Source organism: Erpetoichthys calabaricus, chromosome 5 (genome assembly GCF_900747795.2).
Source record: "Erpetoichthys calabaricus chromosome 5, fErpCal1.3, whole genome shotgun sequence".
Lineage (NCBI taxonomy): Eukaryota > Metazoa > Chordata > Cladistia > Polypteriformes > Polypteridae > Erpetoichthys > Erpetoichthys calabaricus.
In genome coordinates, this window is record NC_041398.2 from 204,305,097 (window position 1) to 204,326,735 (window position 21,639).

The 21,639-nt window shown below is 36.2% G+C and overlaps 1 protein-coding gene across 2 annotated transcripts in view; it reads left to right on the forward strand.

Annotated features, from left to right (window-relative positions):
- The window catches only part of frmd3 (FERM domain containing 3), a 276,915-nt gene that overhangs the window by 239,606 nt on the left and 15,670 nt on the right, over nucleotides 1–21,639 (forward strand). Inside the window, exons 11-14 of one of the 2 annotated variants that reach the window (XM_051928615.1) lie at nucleotides 4,993–5,067; nucleotides 7,338–7,406; nucleotides 7,764–7,885; nucleotides 8,227–8,358. In XM_051928615.1, coding sequence (XP_051784575.1) covers nucleotides 4,993–5,067; nucleotides 7,338–7,406; nucleotides 7,764–7,885; nucleotides 8,227–8,358 — 398 coding nt within the window. The remainder of the gene's footprint in view (nucleotides 1–4,992; nucleotides 5,068–7,337; nucleotides 7,407–7,763; nucleotides 7,886–8,226; nucleotides 8,359–21,639) is intronic. The other variant, XM_028802430.2, reaches the window with a different exon arrangement.

The following is a 21,639-nucleotide window of genomic DNA, read 5'->3' on the forward strand; positions in this document are numbered from 1 at the left end:
ACCCTTTTGTCATGTCATGTGTGGTCAAGTACTCCACCTTACCGAGTTGCTCAAGAATGTCATCCACTCGCAGCATTGGATAGACTTTGAACTAGGAAACTTGACTGAGCCAATGGAAGTCATTGTAAAACCTCCTTCTTCCGCTCTGTCTTAGGGACCAAGATAATGGGACTGGACCAGGACTGTGGCTCTCCTTTATCACACCTAAGTCCAGCATACACTTGATCTGAAGTTCCACCTCAGTTCATTTTGCCTCTGCGAGTCTATAGGGGCATTCTCTGATGATCACCCTAGGGTCAGTTACAATGTCATGTGCAACCAGAGAGGTCAATCCAGGTTTCTCGCTCACACCTCTGGAACAGACAGGACAACTGTTAACAGTTGCTGACAGTTTTTGGCTGTCAAATTAGTGCTGAAGTTAAGGACTGTTTTGTGAACAAAGAGGGAAAGGAGCTGACCAGAGTGGGGGCTTGGGTCCCATTCCTTCCACGGTTTCAGCAAGTTGACCTGATAAACCTGTTCGCTTGGCCGACAATTAGGTTGCTTCACCAAATAGTCGACGAGCCCCCTTCTCTCCTTAACCTCGTATGTGTGTGGAAGAAAATTTATTTTAAACAGACACCCCCCACTGGAATGCCCCGATTTAAGCAATAAAGCACAGGCAGGAGAAAGCATCAATCATTATTCTTTATCTAAATCTCGCAACAAGTGCATATCTTATTAGCAACATGTTACAAAGAAAAAAGTGTCCTCTGCCCTATATTTATACAATTCATTGATTAGGTCACTACTCAAAAAGGAATTAGAAAACTTTTTACATGATTGCTAATGGGACATGACAAATGTTGATACCTTAAATTACCACAATTTATCCCCATCTACTAGGTTGATTGATAATCCTGTTAGCTTAGAGTGTATGTGACTTTTTAAATGTATTAATTTTATTCTTAATTTAGGAGATGTGCGAGTTTCCTTACCGGTTTATCCTGTCTTGAATGAAAAGCACAAAGATGTAATTTTATATGATCTAGCTGGGTACAAAAAACAGGAAACTTAGTAAAAATATAGCAAAAATGATTATGCCATAAAATATAACATTTTCTCTTAGGGGTTATATAAAATAATAAAAAATACATTTATCATAGTGAATAATAAAATGACAGCATCCATTTTTTAAGCATAAGGTCAGAAGGATATGAGTCTAAGACATATGCTAGGTGCACATTGGACCAGGATTCAAATTCAACTCTAACACAGGCCCTGCCAATGAGCCAGTAATTTAGAATGAGAGGTAGAACTGAGTACAATGACCTGATACCTAGGGCGGAATTTCCGGATAGACATGCAATGAACATAACAGTGGGCCTCTGTTGCTTGCGGCTTTTCCATATGTTCTTTTAGTATGAGTCTAATTTTCACACATCTATCATATCATATATTCTAATATGTGTGTGGAAGGGAAGGCCTCTTCTTCCCAGCCTTCTTTTAGAATGTCTGATAAGCCCTAGGGTTGTCGCCCATACAAAAATTCAAAAGGAGAGACTCCCATAGAGGCCTGGGGAACTTCCCGATTGGCAAATAACATGAAGGAGCGTAACTGATCCCAGTTCCTCCCATCCTTGCTGACTACCATGAATAGCATTTGTTTGAGGGTTTGGTTGAACCGCTCCACTAGACCATCAGTTTGAGGATGGTATACTGAAGTCTTGATTTTGAGTAATCTTGCCACTTCCCTGAACATCTCCGAGGTGAAAGGCATCCCCCAGTCTGTTAAGACTTCTTCAGGGATTCCAACACGCACAAAGACCTCTATCAATTCCTGTGCAATATATTTAGAAGTGTCTGTTCGCAATGGGATAGCCTCTGGGTAATGGGTAGTGTAATTAACTAGGACTAAGATGAATCAGTGTCCTCTAGCTGAGGGTTCAAGGTTCCCACGATATCGACCCTATGCTCTCAAAGGGAAAGTCAGACAAGGGTATGGGAACTTACTGGAGGATGGTCCTTCCTAGGAATCTGTTGCAATTGTCCTTCTGGGCATAAAGCGCAAAAGTGACAGACCTCCTTATTAATCCCCGGCCAATAAAATTGGAGGTTGATACATTGAAGGGTTTTATCGGCACTGAAATGGGTGCCCAGGAGGTGGGTGTGACAGCTAGCTCACAGACCTGCCATCGGAAAGTGTGACAAGCAACAGCTCCCCCTCACGCCCTGCTTCCCAATAAAGTAGATCCTTATTAAGAACAAAGTGTGGCCCTAGGATGCTGCATGCATGGGCTGTTTACCAGAACACTACATTCCCCGTCCATAACAAGGCCCAAAGCTTTCACAGGAGTGGATTGTGCTATACCGCTTTTAATTTCTGACCAGTCTCACCACAGTATTACTAGATGTGGTGGATTCCAGAGGACCACGACCTGAAAAACCCTTATGGTCCCTCTGTAATTGATAACACACAAGGCCAATCTATACCTCCACGTTTCCCTATGAATACAGGTCAGACTGGTCCTCCCATTCACCCACTGTTGCAGAAGCACATACTATAAATGCTGCTGCCAGAATCAGTCAGTGCAGTAACCTTGTATCCATTTACTAATACCACTCCTGTACAAAGAAAAGACAAGGGGTTAACAACTGCACAGTACCTTCTTTCCTTTGCCCAACTGCAGTCCATAGGCTCATCAAAGTGAAGGCAGTCGAGGATGATGTGCCTGGCCTCCTCACACTTAAAATATAATTGTGATTTTCCTTAGGCTTCACCATGGGCTCTGTATCATGGCGGGCAGGTTCACAATGGGAAATACATCCTTCCTGGGCTTGGCAAGCAGAACATTCCATGTGTTCGGTTTGCAAGGCCACCCGGTGTCACTCGAGTGTCTCTATTAAGGCTTCCATATTTTTGTATTCCTGTCTCTGTTGTGGAGAAATTTTATATAAAACAAGCAGAGTCTCCAGAAAGGCAGTCAGAATTTAAGACTTTATTGCACAACATAGAAAACAATTGCGGAGCACATAAAGCCTGTCTCAATTCATGAAGTGAGCCCCAAGTGTCCAGAGTGCCCCGAATATATTACAGTTCTTATCTCTAAATGCCCCCCTTCCAGACTAGGTTCCCAGCATCTACTGTATGGAGGTTCCCATGATGTTTTCCCCACTCAGCACCTTTACCCATAACAATCATCTGGCGTCCAAGACCTTCTCATAACAATATTCTTGCCCATGGAGACATACCCATAACAGCCTTCTTTTCATAACAGTATTTTTCCTGGCAGGACATATTTGCCATCTGGCGATAAACATCACCTGATTACCACTTCTTCTACTTTTAAGGCCTCTGTCTGTCTGTCTGTCTGTCTGTCTGCCTGCCTGTCTGTCTGTCTGTCTGTCTATGTAATCCTGTGCTGGTAGTGTCAATAGCCTTTCAGTTGTTAATCAACTCCCAACTTAACAATTAAGTTGAACAATTAAACAGAGATCAGGGGGACCCATAAATAAAAACTAACTGGACTGCCTAATTAATAATTCAATAAATGATTACTTGTTGCACTAGCATCCTGTAAGGCTATGGGTAACATAATAGGCGGCTGTGCCAATGAGGGCTAAGCTGCAAACAACCTTGACATGACACAGTGCTTCATGCTTGAGAGAAAAGAAAAAAAGACAAGCCTTTAAAAATTGCTTCTTTAAGCTCCGCGTGTCTCCGAAGTACTTCCGGGTTGACGTAACCTTAATAGTCCCCGGGTTCTTGGTGAACTCCCCCTAGCGGCACCATACAGGGCTGAAGAGATGGACTCCATGTCCCATGCTGCCCTGTGGAAAACCGAGGAACCATTTCCATCCAGGGGAGCTGCCATCTAGCGTCCCGGGGGATATATTGCCCTGTAAAGGCTATTTTCTTCTGATGAGGGACGTCCCGGCCGGACTGAAACACTGGCCATCCATCACAATATGTACATATATATATATATATATACTGTATATTCGCATCCCATTTCCAAAAACTATGTTTTCATTTGCAGTGACAGGCTCGAGGCAGGAACAACGCCTGGGTATACCAATCTATCAGAGTGCACTCTCATGCATGCCCACTTACTCACTAACTCATCAGGTCAAATTTGTGTTGCCACTTCCCTAAACAGATGCAATTTTGGGATGTAGGAAGAAATTGTAATAGATGGAAAAATCTCATGTAGATGCAGTGACCAAGCAGGGAGTTGAATCTGTGAGGAACCAACATCTAAGAGTGCAGGTGCATATCATTCTATCCTAGAAACATTATTTTAACTTAAATTTTTTATTTTGCATTTGTGTTGGTTAAGTCAGTTTGGATTTGGTTTTAATTAGTCAAATTTTAAAAATTCACTACATTTGAAAAGGAAGAAGATAGAAGACACGGATGCTCCTTTTCTTAAATCATGCTTAATGCCTTTTAAACAAAATAGAAATCAGTGGTGCAGTGGGTAACATGGCTATTACAAAAAACCTGGACACCAGAGGGATTCCTAGTTGTATGTTGTATGGAATTTGCATGGGCTCCCCATGTTCTGTTGGGTTTTCGCCCACATCCAAAGATGCTGACATACTGATTAACAGCTCTAATGTAAGTGATTATGAGTGTGTGTGCGTAAATATGTTACTTGATGGATTGGCACCCTGCTCATGACTTTTTGCTGCCTTCCACCTACACATTCTTGCTAGTATTAGTTTCATCTCTGTACAGCCCAGTACTACAGTGGTCCCAAAGTGCAAGAAAATTAAAAAATTTGATGTGCACAATATATGAGCGGGAGCAGCATTAACAGGTGGTGCACATTGAGTACTGGGGTTGGCAGTATTGGTAAATGCACACAAAAAGTACAAAAGGAGGCAGTATTAACATATGGGAATACAAAGAATACAAAGGAGAGGCATCATTGCATAGCCAGGCATGTATGAATGCATGAATAAATCAAATAAATTACTTTTTTTTTTTTTGCATTTTGTTGTGATTAGGTGTGCAAAGTCCAGCCAGGTTAAGACTGTATCCAGCAGTAATATATTTTTTAAAGGTAGTCGCTTCAGGTACAGGTAAGTCTGTCTGTTTCAATCAGTAGTAATCCTTAAAGACAACCTTTGATTTACTAATCTTCTAGAAATTTCCAGAGAGTGCATTTAACATATGCCATTACAGTATTTACATATGTTAGTGAAATAAAGTTATTAGACGTTACATAAACATGACATATTATATGTACTAAAAGTAATTAACAACACAGAGGTAAATATACAGTATATGAGTAATCCAAATAATAATGCATTCATAAAAAGTGAAAATAACTTTTGTTCAAAAATGTGTACTTGTTACTTGTGGAGTATATTCAGATAGTCAGCAGAGGTTGATTTGTAAAACAAAATTGTGTTTTAATTGTTAAAATACAAATTATGTGTAATAATGCTCAAAAGTAATTTAGCATAATATTTACAACTGTATCCCTTTATTAGAGTAATTAATATTTATGTGAAACAGTTCAAAAAAATGTACTTTCATTGGCTAATTGTGAAAGTACAATTTAGTGGCCATTTTTAGATTATCCATAGTTTTTTTATTATATTAAAGTATACGTGTATTTTTCTAAATTGTTGCATCTGAAAGCTGATTTTCAACTTTTAGTTTAGAAAGAAAAGTAATTCATTTTAAAGTGCACAAAATGGGAACTGGCCTCATGAGCTATTAATGACTTATAATCTGTACTTCTCTACATGTTTATGTGTTTGCTTTTGTTGATCTCATATCTGTATATAACATGAGTAGCTGGATTTTTGTATAAAGACATTATTTATGACATACTGTATTAGGGCCCCAGTACTTTGTATTGTTTGTTCTACCATTTTTCATTAAGTTATTAGTGGAAAAGCATACAAGGTCCAACACAAAAAACAAGACTGTGCCTGTAACTCTTTTTATTTAACAAATCAAGAAAATGAACTATGATCACCTTCAAAATAGTTCCCTTCTGAGGTGATACACAGCTGCATATGATGCTGCCAATGTTTAAAGCAATTCTGAAGATCATTTTCTGAAAGGCCGTTGAGGATCTCCATTGTTTTTGCTTTCATATTTAGTACTGACAAAAAATGGGTTCCTTTGAGCACCAACTTGTACCATTCAAAAACGTGTGCACGAGATGTGTTCTCTATAATCCTCAGTCAATAATTGAAAAGTTTCCGCCACAAATTTCTTCAGTGTCACAAGAAACTTAACTCACTGTTCACCCTTGCATGCTGACATTTTCCGAACAAGGATAAGAAAACGTCTATATTTCAGCATCTAGTTGTAAAACTATCTCTTTGTTTCTCCTCTGTCCCCTCCCACTCTTTGTTTCAGAGCTATTGGGTTAGTGTCATTTTTTTGTGTTGGACCTTGTGTGTGTGTGTGTATATATATATATATATATATATATATATATATATATATATATATATATATATATATATATATATATGTATTTAAGTCCAGCACACACGTTTTATTTACACTATGTACAAAGTTCACCTCAGTCCCGCATAGCACACAGTACTCCAGCACCAATCACCCTCCTTTCTGGCCTCACAATGGTCCTCTTTGGGCTGCCTTCTCTCCACGCTCCGAAACCTTGCCCTCTTCCACCCGACACCAGCTCCCCGACTGTTGGAAGGCAGTCCCTTTTATGTTGCCCCGGATATGCTCCAGGTGCCCTTTGACGAACTTCCGCCGGCACTTCCTGGTGTGGCGGAAGTGGCAGCTGAGCAACTGGAAGCACTCCGGGTGACCCTGGACTACCTTCCGCCACCACTTCCTGGTGTGGCGGAAATGCTGGATTCCAGGGCTTCAGGAACCAGAACCCGCTCCCTGGCGGTGGCCGCGGGCCCCTATGGGGTTGAGCTTCCCAGCTCGGTTTCCGTGACCCCCAAAGCAACCAGGGCGGCTGTCCTCTCTTACCAGAGGTGCTATATAGGCGTCCCAGCTGGGTATGGCACCCAGCCACCCTTGACAATATATATGTAGTGGTCTAGGCATAAATGTTTGCTACAGGTTGGAATAATTTTCTGGTGCAGAAAGTATTTGGATATATCTGACACATAAATGAAATGTAACCTCTAAATGAGTGTGCCATTCTACAGCAAGAGTGCTACAAGACATTTCGTAGGTGGGAGCCCATTTTGATATAATCTTTCATGATATATTTGTTGATTTATTTGTACCCCTTGCAGCTGCTCAACAAAAACTTTCATAATCCTATGCACCCTTTATATTTCCTGCCCTGTTTTTTTTTATTTTAGACTAAAACTGTATTTTGTTATTTTTGTTTAACATTTAGCGGTAGAGTAGCCAAGGAAGTGATTGACGCCAGCTCAAAAATTCAGAGGGACCCGCCAGAAGTGCACAGGTAAGTCTCAAAAAGAAAAATGTTTCTTGCTTGTGTATAAATGACACATTCTGTTTTCCGTTTATCAATCATGTTTTTTAATAAAGTCAACTAAATAATTCAAATTTGATTGTTCTTATTATTTCATTATTAAGCATGTTTCTTATTTTTGTGCTGTTCTTGGAAATGCCTGATTTGTTATTATTTAATGAATGGTTCATTTGGCTTTCATTTAATACATATTACCGTGTTTGTGTACAAAAGAAGTCACGTGCTTAGAAAAAAAAAGTTTAAGATATTCTGATCTAAAACATATCAGTTGGGTCTTCTTTGCCAAAAGCAGGTAGTAAACTAATCATAGGTATTTTTTTCTCCTAGATCTACCATTGGCCAGAGTAAAAGTTTTACCTCTCTCCACAAGCAGCTCATCATCAATGTTGAACCCCTGCTCCCAGCACTGCCTTCACAAAATGATATAGAAGAGATTGTTCTTGAAAATGGTATGGGTCTTTATTGTGTTAACACCAGAAGTGGGTTTAGGCTGTATTTACTCATTTGAAACACACACTGACCGACCAGTGTAGAAGCAAGTTGCCACAAGCTCATTCTCTAAGTGTTGGAAATTTTTTTCCATTGACATATATAAGTTTCCACTGGGCATGGTAGATTTAGAGTGAATTAGCATAATATTTGGAATGTTCACTATTCAACTTGAGCTAGTCTTTCAAAATAACAAGTACTGCATGAGCTGTGTCAACATGCTTCAAGAAGGTTGTAGGCAGATAACAGTTTATGGCTCTGTTCTTTGCATTTTTATACTCTTTTTACTAAAACAAACAAGAAATTCAAGGTCGGGTGGATTTCATGAAGAGAAGACCGCCTCATGCAGACCAACAATTATACAGCAGTAATTTGGACAAGATGAGGAGAAAAGTTGGAGCTGTTTATAAATACATGCAGATATTCAGTACAAGTAAGTATTTGGATACTTTAATGCTTAACAAAACACATAAGAAGTAAACAAAACTTACTCAGCAACTGAACTAGTTATATAAACTTTTGTAAAATGATTGGGACCTGGCAAACGGTAATTAAACAGTTTTCAGTATTCAACATACAGCAGTCTTATGATAAATAATATATAATAAATAATAAAGTTCTATGTGTAATATCAAAATTAGTAAAGGACACTTCATAATCTTTTTTGATTACTACAGTTTGTCTGCCTATTTCTCCAAGACTTACCATTTGTTGCTTACTGTAAAATATAGTATTACAGAAAATAAAGTGTATAAAGTATATTGTTGAGCATATTCTGTAGAACAGGGGTCCCCAACTCCAGTCCTGGAGGGCCCCAGTGGCTGCAGGTTTTCATTCTAACCTTTTTCTTAATTAGTGACCCGTTTTTGCTGCTAATTAACTTCTTTTGAATTAATTTTAATTGACTTGTTTTTTAAGATTTGTTTCCCTGAATTTTTTCATCACGCCTCTGAATTGCTTCATTTCTTTACTTAAATGGCACCCAAGCAGAAATGAAATGTGAAGTGAGTGAGCCAACAGAAGACCAACTAAGTTGGGGCCTCAAACTCCAACCAATTTCAATTTCACTTAATTAGGCGCTGATTCTTGTTGTTAATTAAACACGTCCTTTAATTCCATGGCTTGTTGCTGCTCTCATTGTGCATTAGCAGACATTTCAGAAATTGCTGATTTTCTGTTTCCTAAGACCACTGGTAAAATGTTTTGTGGACCTGAGCAGATTAGCATTCTTGACCTACACCTTTCTTTATTTTCAGATATTGTATGACGGACACAGTTTGCTGGTCATGTTTTGGTTTATTTTGTATCTCATTATTGTTTGGCTGCTAATTAAGGAAAAAGAAACAATTAAGGGGGCTTAATCTTCAAGAGCAAATCGATTAAAAATTAATTCAAATTAAGTTAATTAGACCAAAAACAGGTCACTAATTAAGAAGAGGGTTAGAATGAAAACATGCAGCCACTGGGGCCCTCCATGACTGGAGTTGGGGACCCCTGCTGTAGATTATTTCATTGTTTTTATTCTTTTTGGTAAGATAGAAACACAGACTACTAATAGTTTGGCTCTGAAAACATTTAAGTACATGATTATAAAATATTTTTGTATAACGTCATTATAGCATAATGCTAGACCACAAATAAAATTTATTTTTAAGCTATTCTGAATAAAGGTATCATTTTAACTTGTTTTTTTCAGGATTGCTCAAGTGGCATATAAGACAAAATAGTCATTTACTGCATGTGAAAGTTGACATAGGACTTTGTTAAATAAAGAAAATATCCCTCAATTTTTACACTTAGTAAATCCAGTAATTAAGAGTTATATGAAGTTAGGGCCAATCCCCATAGCCTTAGGCAAAAGACAGGAACCAACTGAGAACACGGAATACATACTGCAACATACTGTAATTCAATAAAATATATAAATGTGTGTGTGTGTATATATATATATATATATATATATATATATATATATATATATATATATATATATATATATATATATATAATATCTGGTTTTAAGCATATTTTTACAGTTTTGTGGAGTCAAGTTAGTTTTTGTTCCTCATGAAAATAGCATGCATGTTTTTATTGTTTTGCAGAAACCGTATTACATTACTATTTCATACTGCTAACAGTATCTAAAAATGTATATATCACAGGATGTGTTGCTTATTTCTTACTATACAGTAAAACAAATCCAGTTAATATGAGTGTTAATCATCAGAATAAAAAAGACATTTTCATTTTAGTAAGCCTTTTTACTAGTATATTGTGCCACTAGAATAATAACAGGCATATCATATGAATGTCCCTTAAGTTTACCTTACCTTACATTCACTTATCCTTGTGGGGGTGGCAGTGGCAAAATGTTCAGTTCAACAGACCAGGCCATCCTATGACCAGCAACTCCTCCTCCTCCTTTGGAATGCCATGGTGCTCCCTGGACAGCTGATATATCTTTAAGTTCCCTGTTGTTTCCTGGATCTGTCTCTGGGTTATCTCCCATTTTTCCAGTTTTTAACATCCATACATGCCTGCTGTAATAAATAAAATAATACAGCTTATTCAAAACACAAGGATAACAAATGATGGATATATGCAAATATATACAGATTAAGGACAATAAGCAAATAAACAAAACATTGAGCTAAGCTGCTTTGGATTTCTTTCTCCCTTTCTGATATAAAAGGTTGCACAAAGTTATGAAAAGCTTTTGATTGATTTTGTGATATTTGTTGTCTTTTAGCCAACTGAATGAATAAATCTTCATCTAGCTTAAAATATCCTTAGATAAAGCAGTTTTGATATTCTTCAGAGCTCATCTGCACTCACTTACTTCTCACTGCAGCTCCTATATGTCCGAAGGTCCTGCATGACTATATACTGGCAGCCACAATGAATTAATGGAAGGTAAAAGTTTTGTTTTCCTCATAAATGTAGAAGAGGAGTATCAAACTCAAGAAACGCTGGCTACATCCTTACTTTTGGCCCTCTTTAAAGTGGCCTGCTGCAGTTTTTTGAGATTTTAGTCTTGTTTTACTAGCATAATATATGTCTGCTGAGAGCTGACGGTCAGTTAACTCTTTAACCCTAATCCACAAGGCAAATATGTTGCTTTTACAAATGGTCTTTCCTGCTAGTACTCCTCTTTGTCCTTTAGCAAGGCTGGACTCAATGTAGTTTCCAAGACAAACTCTGTTACTTTGTGTCTTTAGCTGTTAAGATCAGGCAATAGATTACCCTGTTGAGCAGAAGGGCTTTTCTAGGATGTTGTTGTGGACCACACCCTCATCAACATTTCTTTTCTGCTATGGAGTAGAAATTAAACCCAAAATTTGGCTGTTGTAGTTGAAAGCAGATTGCTAGTGCTGACACTGTGTCATAAATTCCTGGGCATTTTCCCATTAGTTTCTTGGGCACACATAAGCCCAACCTTATGCTTGGAGTAAAGTTTTATCCATCAAGGTTAGCAAAGGATGAATTATGGTCATTTATTTCAATTACCAAGGTGATAAACAGTATGAGATGTCTCCTGCACAAGTGTCATTCAACTGAGACAGATACAGTCTTGTTAGATAGAAATCCATGTGCTGGATTCAAAGACACCACTGTACCAGTTCTATAGAGAAAATTAAACTTTTGGGTAAAGTGGGTTAGTAAGTTCCAATAAAGGGAGGCAGGAGGTATTGCAGCAAAGGTTTGCAGCTGCATCTGAAATGTCTTGTGCCATGCCAAGGAAAAGAGGACAATGCCATTATGTCCTACAGCCACTTAGGGTCTGAGTAGTAGAGGCCTCAGCCTTTCTGACTCATTTTGTTTTTGTTCACAAGAAGTCTGTCCTCCTAAATGTCATAAACAGATCTGTTGATCAAGAGATTAGAAGTTTTTATGTTTAAGTTTGTTTAGTTTTATTTTTTTGGTAATTAGTTGTTGAATGAGATTTAAGGCTTAAATGTTCACAGAAATGTCAATGTGCATTTCTTTTTTGGATCATTTCCAAATTTAAATTATTGTTCATTATTGAAATTGAATTAACTTTTTGTTAACAACATTTTACCACATCTGGAATTTTATTTTATTTATTTGTCTTTTTCTTTGCCAGCCATCTAATGCATATCAGTGAAACCATTTGCACAATGCTTAGCAGAGGTTAAAGGAATGTTGGTTTCATACATAAAAGTGATTAAGTGTATTTTTTGAATTAATAATATTTAATAAAGTTATTTTTTCTTAATGTCTAAGAATAAGTTATGTACAGTACCTGTACACAAAAATGCCCAAGTACTATCAAATATGTTTACATGGTAAAAATAATACTTAATGTCATCCACCTTTTCAGTATTGATGGATATGCCAGTATGAAGCTGGTAGTTTTGCTAGTGAAAGCAGGCATTTATCATTGCTTATACAGGAGTATGTACTTGACAGCAGTATTCTTAGAAAGCTACAGTAAAATCATTAAAGTGAACTGTGGCAATGTCAGCGTTTAGACAGCAGTTAGCATTAAAACATTTTACATTTATTATTACAACAATATATTTAGTTATAAATGTGAAGAAAAATCAGACTATACCAGAAAATGTTAGATGTTTACACAGATATACATTGATATAATTCAAAACTGCATGGAAAAATGTATATCAAAGTGATCTAATACTGATATCTACAACATACATTAAATGCTTGAAATAGTTAGTAGAAAATATAGTATTTACATACAAACACTCAAGCCTTTTGAGATTGAGAGTTAAAAATAGTAAAGTTGTTGCAGGAATCTTTTGTCATTGTTACATCACCTTTCCCAAATGGGCAAATAAATAAATAATAAGGACTTGTTTAACCTGGCACAATGGGGCAGCAGACATTTATGAAATATTCAGAATACATTACTTCACTATGTAGAATATAACATAAATATTATATTTACAGAGTCAAATCATTTTAAATAATAGTAAAATTTACTATGATTATAAGCAATTTATTATTTTGAATCCCAGTGTTAATTTATATATCCACAGGCTGTTGTATTTGATTTTTTCAGGAAATATATTCTGCGTTATAAACAAATTTTTTATCCCTGTCAAGGTCAAATGGTCATCATTGCAACTGATTTTTTAAACATGAATTGGTTTAATTTTATAATAGGTGATAAGTATATTACATTAGAATATATTTTCAGCATATAATATTAAATAGGCAGGAGTATAATTTAGCTAAGATGTTGGTCTTTAAACCCCAAAGCTGCTAGTTTGATTCCTGCCTGTGATTCACTGTGTCACCCTACAGAAGTCACTTAACCTGCCTGTGCTCTAAATATAAAAAATATTAATACCAGTATACAGTTGTAACATATCCTGAACTTGGACATTATCTTGGGTTAAAGCTCAGGCAAATGTAAAATAATAATAATAATAATAATTATTATTATTATAGTAATAATAACAATAATAAAAATAAAAGGATAAACCAGTATGTAAACAGTAACATTTTCACAATAAGCCTTAGATCACTATGAATTTTTGTGTAGAAAATGATGTATATTAACAGAAGATCCTGTCCATGGCTTCTTTTGTGTTCATACATATTGTAATAGCATTCTTTAAACAATAAGCTTTCATATACAGTACAAAATGTAATATACCTACAGACCAAAATCTAGCAGTACTTTTGTTTGAGGCCAAGAATGCAATGTAAAGTTCAGCAAAAAGTGAAAGTGAAAACACACAACAACAAACTGCATTATTACATAAAAAAATTGAAGAGGAGACAAGGCATTTACAGGACACAGCACATGTACAGCCCATTTTGATTTTATTTTTACGCATCTGACAAAAATGAGAATGGGTTTTTCTTCAAATATACACTGCAAAATTTAAGTGATGGAGAGAAAACTATTTACAAGCTTAAGTGAGTAGCACTTAAAGTCTCTTTCACACATTCTTGAAACTCAGAATCTGCATTTATCAAAAGCAAATTAATTCCATTATTACAGCATGAATGACACTCAAGAAAACTCCAGAAAACACTTGTGTTTTCTCTTTTTTGATAAATGTTTAATAAAGTGCCATTAAAATTCATAACTTGGTTGCTGTTCAAGCCTTAATTTTGGAGGTATCCATAATATCAACAGGGAGAGCACCAAAAGTTTTGGTACTGGTATTGCTGTAATCAGAATGTATAGCTGCAGCCCAAGATATACTGTTTGTATGTAGAGATGAAAAACTGCAAAAGTAAGTATGGTATATTGTTCCTAGAGTCAGACTGCTAAATAAAATAACTGGACCATATCCTCAGAAATTCTTTTGTCGGTTTATCTGAAATAACACTGCAGACAGGGAGCATGAAATAATAAACTAATAAATGAAAACATTGTGCTAACAATGGGGAACAGGATAAAAAGTGCCAACAAATGCACACCTACAAAAGCATATGGAGACAAATGTGCACAGTGACAAATTCATGTAGCTTGTGAGTTGCTGTTTCCACCTGTGTCACTGTGGAGAAAAGTGCAAGAATTTAATTTAGTGGACACAAACAAATATAAATAAAAGTGTTCCTCTGTATCTTAAAATTTTATTGTCTATAGGCGGTTGAGCCAGAAGTGTCCAAAAACTCATGAAAGTTGCTTTTAGCTAAACATTCAGCACTTCACACATTTCAAATATGGATTCACTCCTCAACACTAGAAGTGCCATAGCCAATGCCAATTGGTGTTGTGTTTTTAAATCTTTAATTATTTCATTGCTGCACTTTAAATGTCCATCTTGCTGCAACTCTGAAATTCAATTGTGAAAACAAGACTGGATATATTTTTCTATATTTTTTAAACATGAAAGGCCCCATATTATTGCCATAAGCAATGCCTTTGAACATTGGTACCCAGGTGTCAATCACTGTCTCTCTCCTCCGGCTCACACTTGACTTCATCTTCTAATCCTTTTTACCTCGCTATTTCCTCTTCTGTTGCAGTTAGCAGCAGAAGTGAACATTGTTTCTCATATAGTTGTCTTCAGAAGTCAACTGTAAGATATTTAATATATGTCGCCCTTATATTCCCTCACATTATTTCACTACATGTGATAAAGAAAAAAACAAATCTGAAAACCGTTGTCACTCCAGTTGTTTCAGTTATGTAAAAAAACAAGTATATACTTGTTGGAAATAGAATCACAATGCTTTTTACACACCATGGAATATGAAGTACACAGCCAACATGAATCTGATGTGGGGAAGGAAGAACATGAAAACTGGAACATGCCACAGCACATGGACGGTGTGATTTGACCATGAATAAAAAGCACAGTTGTGGATGATGGTTCACTCACAAATTTTCACAGATATGGCAGACCCAATAATTAATGCAAATGCAATAATAAATGGTAGGCATTCTTTGTGAAAATGGAAGTATTGATGCAACATGACTGTAAATGAGGCGCCTTTAAGGAGAAAAAAAATGTGATTTCAGTACAGCTATATTGAAATGGTGGTACATGTTTTGAATTACATACATGATTTGATGACAGATGCATACACACACAAAGAAAAATGACTGTTTATTCTTGTGTGTGCAAACTTAGCCAGGTATGCTGTGTCTGTGAAAACATTACAAATGAGGTACATTTACTCACAGATCGCTCTATCCAGAATGGGTTTTTCCTTTCTCATGTAAAACTAACCATGTGTTATAAGTACAGTAGTGTAGACATACCTGTTGATGAGCAGTTGTTCTTGATAAAATGTTTCTGCCCTTTCATGTAGTGAAAGATAAACAAAACTTGCAAGTTTAGAATCAAATTTGGATAGCTGTAGATGAAAATCAAAAAAATATACACAATAGATATAATTCCTTATTTGGAGCAAGATCATACTGAGTTGTCAGTGAAAGGTAATGTGACTGGTGATGTGGCTTGAGAGCCTTTCACAGGCAATGTCACAAAAATCATAACTGACAATATTTGCACTCCACTTTGCGCAGCAAATAAGCTGCTTGTCAAAAACATAAGTCAAAAACCTTAAATAAAATAATACTGGAGCTGTCAATCCACCGTGAAAAGACACAGAATATAATCAAGTAGACAGACACTGATAAAAGTGCAAAGGCAGTCTGATAATGTACACGCAGCAAAACCTAAGTGAATGCAGGACACCCATTTTTGGACTGTACTATACTCAGCCCATCATGCTGCCTGCCATTTACCTACATGATACATGAATTATGAAAGTAATACTGTAAATTTATCAACTGTTTATTCTATATAGAAAAATATTGGCCTGACTATTATATATGCTTTTACATAATATCAATATAATAGAAATAATATTTAATGCTTCCAGATTGAAAGTGTCATCTTGCTTATTAAGATAAGTGGTTTTATTCTGAATCGGAGAGCAACTTTGGAAAGCCACTTGTGTCACAACATATCTGCATGTCGTTCTTGCTCCCAGTAGAACAAAGCTGGACAAAATTGGAAAATGCATGCACAATAAAACAAAAACTATGTAAAGTATCTCCATGAAAAATGAGTTTCTATTACATGTATTATTTTATATTGTCTATCTATGTTTTAAAATGGCATTCTGACAGAAACCAGAACCAGAAATGCATAACTAAAGATCTAATTTCTTTTCCTTGTGATTCTCTCTTTAGATCTGTTCTACCAGTGTCCAAAGACATCATTGCATATCAGAGATAGGCAGGCTTATGAAGTGTCTCTGTAGAAAAAATTACTGCTTAGAACTGAACTTTATTTTTACATCTCATACGTGTAGTGTGAAATACTTCTTAGCTAACAAACTAATCTTGTGTTTTAATAATATATTGTTTAATGTTTTGTTTTGTTGACCTTGCCAGTATAACCATAATTTTGCTGTATCATAAATCAGTAGTTTTATTTTAATTCTGACCATCTTTGCTGCCTTCCTGAAATGAGCTATATGTAGAAAAAAAATGTTTACCGCTAAGTGGTCAGAAGAACCTCACGTCTTAATAGAAAATATCTAAGTGAACACTTCACTGAACCTTTACAGAATGTAATGAATTGCTTTCTAAAAAAATTAGACTTCATCTTTAGAATCCATCAGCTTAACATATATGACATACATGTATTTCTGTGATATACCATATTTGAGATGCTGTTATTCAAAGTTTGCTTCACCAAAGGTATATGAAAGTGCCACAAAGAAGCCAAGAAAAATCAGACTAAAAATTATATATAGATTAAGCAGGGCACAATCTAAAAAATATTAATATACAAATATGTCTTAAAAAAGCAAAACATACATGATGGGCTGTTTGTCTAAGAATGTAATATTAAATGCTGAATTAGGGAATGCCAGAGTTACAGCAGACAACATAGATAGATGTCTTCCTTATTTTATGTTATATTTGGGTGGATGAATAAATTATGTTTTTCTGTTACTGAAAGAAAAGGGTTATAAGATTCTGTCCTTGCCTCAATATGATTAGAAAGTGAGGGTGCTTTAGCATGAAAATTTATTCTGGAAATGTTATCAGCTTTGGAAATGTTTTGAGCTTCCATAGTTTATGGAAAGTTTAATGGTGGCAAAAATCTTATAATTACTAAATTTGTAGCTAAATACCTAAATTAAAAAGTTAAAGAATTAGCATTATAGTTCAGATTTTAAGCAGTTCTAAATGTTTCTTATTTGTTTGGTCGTTTCATATTTATAGTAATTATTTGTGTGTCCATTTGCTTTTAATCCTAATTTTTTTTTAAATTGTATATTTATTTTTATATTTGTCTCCACAACCTTGCACAGAAAGCCATAGCATCTTGCTTGTGTTACATGTGTCTAACAGGTGCATTGCAGTTCTTGTCATATAAGCAGCTGATGTTTCAACTAAGCTTTGTCCCTGCGGACCAAAGTATGCTTAGCCCCTAATTGCAAGTTTGCTGGTATATATTTATCCAAGCAGTGCCAGAGAAGAAACCTAGTTAATTGGAAAATGATATCATGGAAAATAGGAGTAGTCTTAATCACATTTGGCTTGTCTTAGACCATGTAGGTTTTACAATGTTTGAAATTGAACTGGTAAAATTTGATTTCGTTGACACTGAATTTATAAGATAAATCAATGAGTTTGCAACTAGAATGAAACAGCCAGTAAAACAGCATTTACCATCATTAACAACTAATTTTTTTTTGAGGTACATTGCAAAAATAAACCTGCCTTGGCACCCTACCTTGTGCTTGGTGCTGCTGATTAAGCAGCTCTGAAAATAGACGAAATATCAGACATATTTTGTTCCACTTTGGAGAAACTATCGTTCTAAATGATTTTTTTCTTCATCTAATTGGGAATCATTGACATTCTTCATTCATATATATATATATATATATATATATATATATATATATATATATATATATATATATATTCACGGCATTCGAAGTCTGTGTCACAATCTGATAGTGTGGGTGGTTACCTACCAGGTAACGCTTTGTGGTTGGCCAGCAATCTGCTAACATCCGCCACGGTGCCCTCAGTTTGTGAAGAGCAGATCATAGAATGGTTGAAATAGTTTACTGTCAAATAAATGCAAAGAGTACACGACACGTGTTTCGCCCTCATTCTGGGCTCATCAGGTGTACACACTCCACTGCACTCCCTCTCGGGAATCGAACCTCGGAGTCAGAGGCGATGCCCCTAACGTTGCGCCACGGCGTGTGGTTCGTTTATTTGACAGCATGTAGATCGGGGTAATTACATTCACGGCATTCGAAGTCTGTGTCACAATCTGATAGTGTGGGTGGTTACCTACCAGGTAACGCTTTGTGGTTGGCCAGCAATCTGCTAACATCCGCCACGGTGCCCTCAGTTTGTGAAGAGCAGATCATAGAATGGTTGAAATAGTTTACTGTCAAATAAATGGAAAGAGTGCAGTGGAGTGTGTACACCTGATGAGCCCAGAATGAGGGCGAAACACGTGTCGTGTACTCTTTGCATTTATTTGACAGTAAACTATTTCAACCATATATATATATATATATATATATATATATATAAAATGTATATTTAGAGAGATAAAGAGTGAGAGATAACATTGAGAGAATTGGGAAACTGCAAATTGTTGACTCATTTAGAAGAATGAATTTAAAATAAATAAATAAAAGCAGATGCTATGAAGCTTAATTTTTCAAAAGAACAGATGCTATGGAGGAACATTTCTGAAAACAGCAGTCTGTCTTCCTAACCTTCTGGTTTATTACACTTAGGTTATGTTTATTCCAGGCAGAATTTTTATGTGTGAACCTGTGGGCAGAGCTGGAATCACAAAGGTTTGGTGGAGAAGCATCTTTGTGTCTGTAGATGAAAAAAGGAAACATGTAAGACCTTTGCCTCAAGATTTCAGCCCTTCTATTCACTGTCGGCTTTGTTACTGACAGTATCTAATGTGCAGATAGTTCTGACTAAAACTGATAGAAAGGTACCAAAAGATCATGTGGTCTGAAGAATTCTGATTCAGGTTGATTCATGCATATTGGAGAAACAATTTATCACATTCCATGTCAGTCCATTAGTCCTTTCTCCTGAGTGTGAACAGTGGGTACTGATAGTGGCAGTTCAATAGTGTGAAGTGTTTAAGGCAAACATTGAGTTCTGTCATGCAAGTAAATGAACCTTTCAGTGCCACGGGATAGGTGAACTTTTTTTTATTAAACACGCTTATTCCTTCATAGGAAAGAATTTTTTTTTTCCATCAGGATATAAGGCTAGAGAAGTCCTAGAATTATTCCAGCAACGTCACAGAAGACCCAGCTTAATGCAGTGCATTCCCCAGAGAGCAGATTTGTGCAAAACTAAGTATTTGTGGGATAAAATGGAGCAAAGTGTTGGAGTTGATCTCTACCACCAACTAATATACTCAGCCTATGAGACAATTGATGACAACATTGGCAAGTATCCTAATGCCACATATTTTCCACCTTTTAAGTTCCTGCTCCTAATGAATCATTAGGTAGGAATACCTAATAAATTAGCCACCCTGTGTGTATATGTGTATACAGTTATATCTGGATTAGTAAAAAAGTCAGTTTAAGTGAAACAAAAACACAAAGGAGAAATAAGTAAAGAGAGAAACCAGAGTATCAAATGGAAATGATAAAAACAAAATCAAACCTGTTGGCTAGTTAGACCAAGCTTTTTAAGGTTTTTTACTGTCTAGCAGGCGGTTTGGGTTCCCCACTTTCTCACTTTCCAATACATCACAGAAGTTCTCCCTCTCACCTTCTGCTTCTGTCTTTCTCTGTACTTATAGGCTTTCCTTTCTCAAGCCACTGAGGCATAATCTGAATCAGCTACTAATTCTATACTCAAAAGGTTTCTTGCAAGAAGCAGTTTTTAAACCCTGTTGCAGGGTACCATCTGTGCCAAAGATCAGAATGTTTTGGTTTACCAGTTCAGAATGATCTCTGATGGTTCTGAGTCATTGCATTTATGATTTATAGCCTTCCTCCATGGCAGTGGGGTGTCACTTCTCTCACTTCCAATTTGGAGGAGTTGCACTCACCCTCTGTTGCCATAATTCTATAATTGTCCATAATTTCCCTAATGCAATTGAATAATTCACTTCCTGGGCCTTTATAATACAAACTCTGCTTTCTGCCTTCTGGAAGGCCCTCTACCCATCCAAGTGTGCAGATTTGTGATCTGACTCCTGTTGTACATTTCTGTCTCTTCGGACCCTGTTGACTTGTACACACTTGCTCCTAAAAGTCCTAAACAGTATAAAGTGTTCAACAAATATTTAATGTATCTGATTTTCTCTATTATTTGTATTTCTCACAGTGAATCTCCAGTTAAAGCTGATATTAAAAAAGTGACCCTGCAAAAACAAATGACACAAATAATAAAAAATAACTTAAGTTTGAAATACCCCATGTGAGGGAGTTATTTACACCTTGGACTCAGTTAGTTACAATAAATACAAACAGATGTTTCCTGTCACTATTAATCAGTCTTATACAATTTTAGCCCAATCTTTCTTTTAGGACTGCTTCAAGTCATTTGTTGGTTTTTAGCATGAGCTGCATTTGTCAGGTAAACACATAAAGTCTTAATGCAGTTTATGTCTGAACTTTAACCCAGATTGAAATGTATTTTTTCTTAACATATTTTAAAAGTATACTCACTCGTATGTTTTAACACCATACCTTGCTGCATGACTCAGGTGTGTTTTGCGTCATGTCTCGGACTGATGGCATAAAAGTCTCTTGAAGAATGATGATCAGAATTCATGTTTACTTCAGGGATAGTAAGTATACCAGGTGCTATTGCAACAAAGCATCTTCAGACTGCCACCACCATATATGTATACCTTTGGTATGAGATTCATACTATTGAATGCAGTGTTAAGTCTGCTCTTAGCATGACAGGGCCCATTTCAGCCATAATGTAAAACTTTTTAAATATTTGTCCATAGAACATTGCTCCAGAAATATTGTGATCAAATCAAATGATGAATCCATTTGTATTTTGACAAACCTGGCATGGTAATTTATTCTTCTTATACTGTTATTGTACCAGCTTTGCTACACCGCCATGCATTCTATTTTTGCCTGGGGTCTTTCTGATATAGAAGACATGAACATAAATCTCGGGTAAAAGAGGTCTACAAATCTTTAGATGTTATTATAAGATTGTTTATAATTTCACAGAAAATTGTACACCTTGCTTTTAGAAGGATTT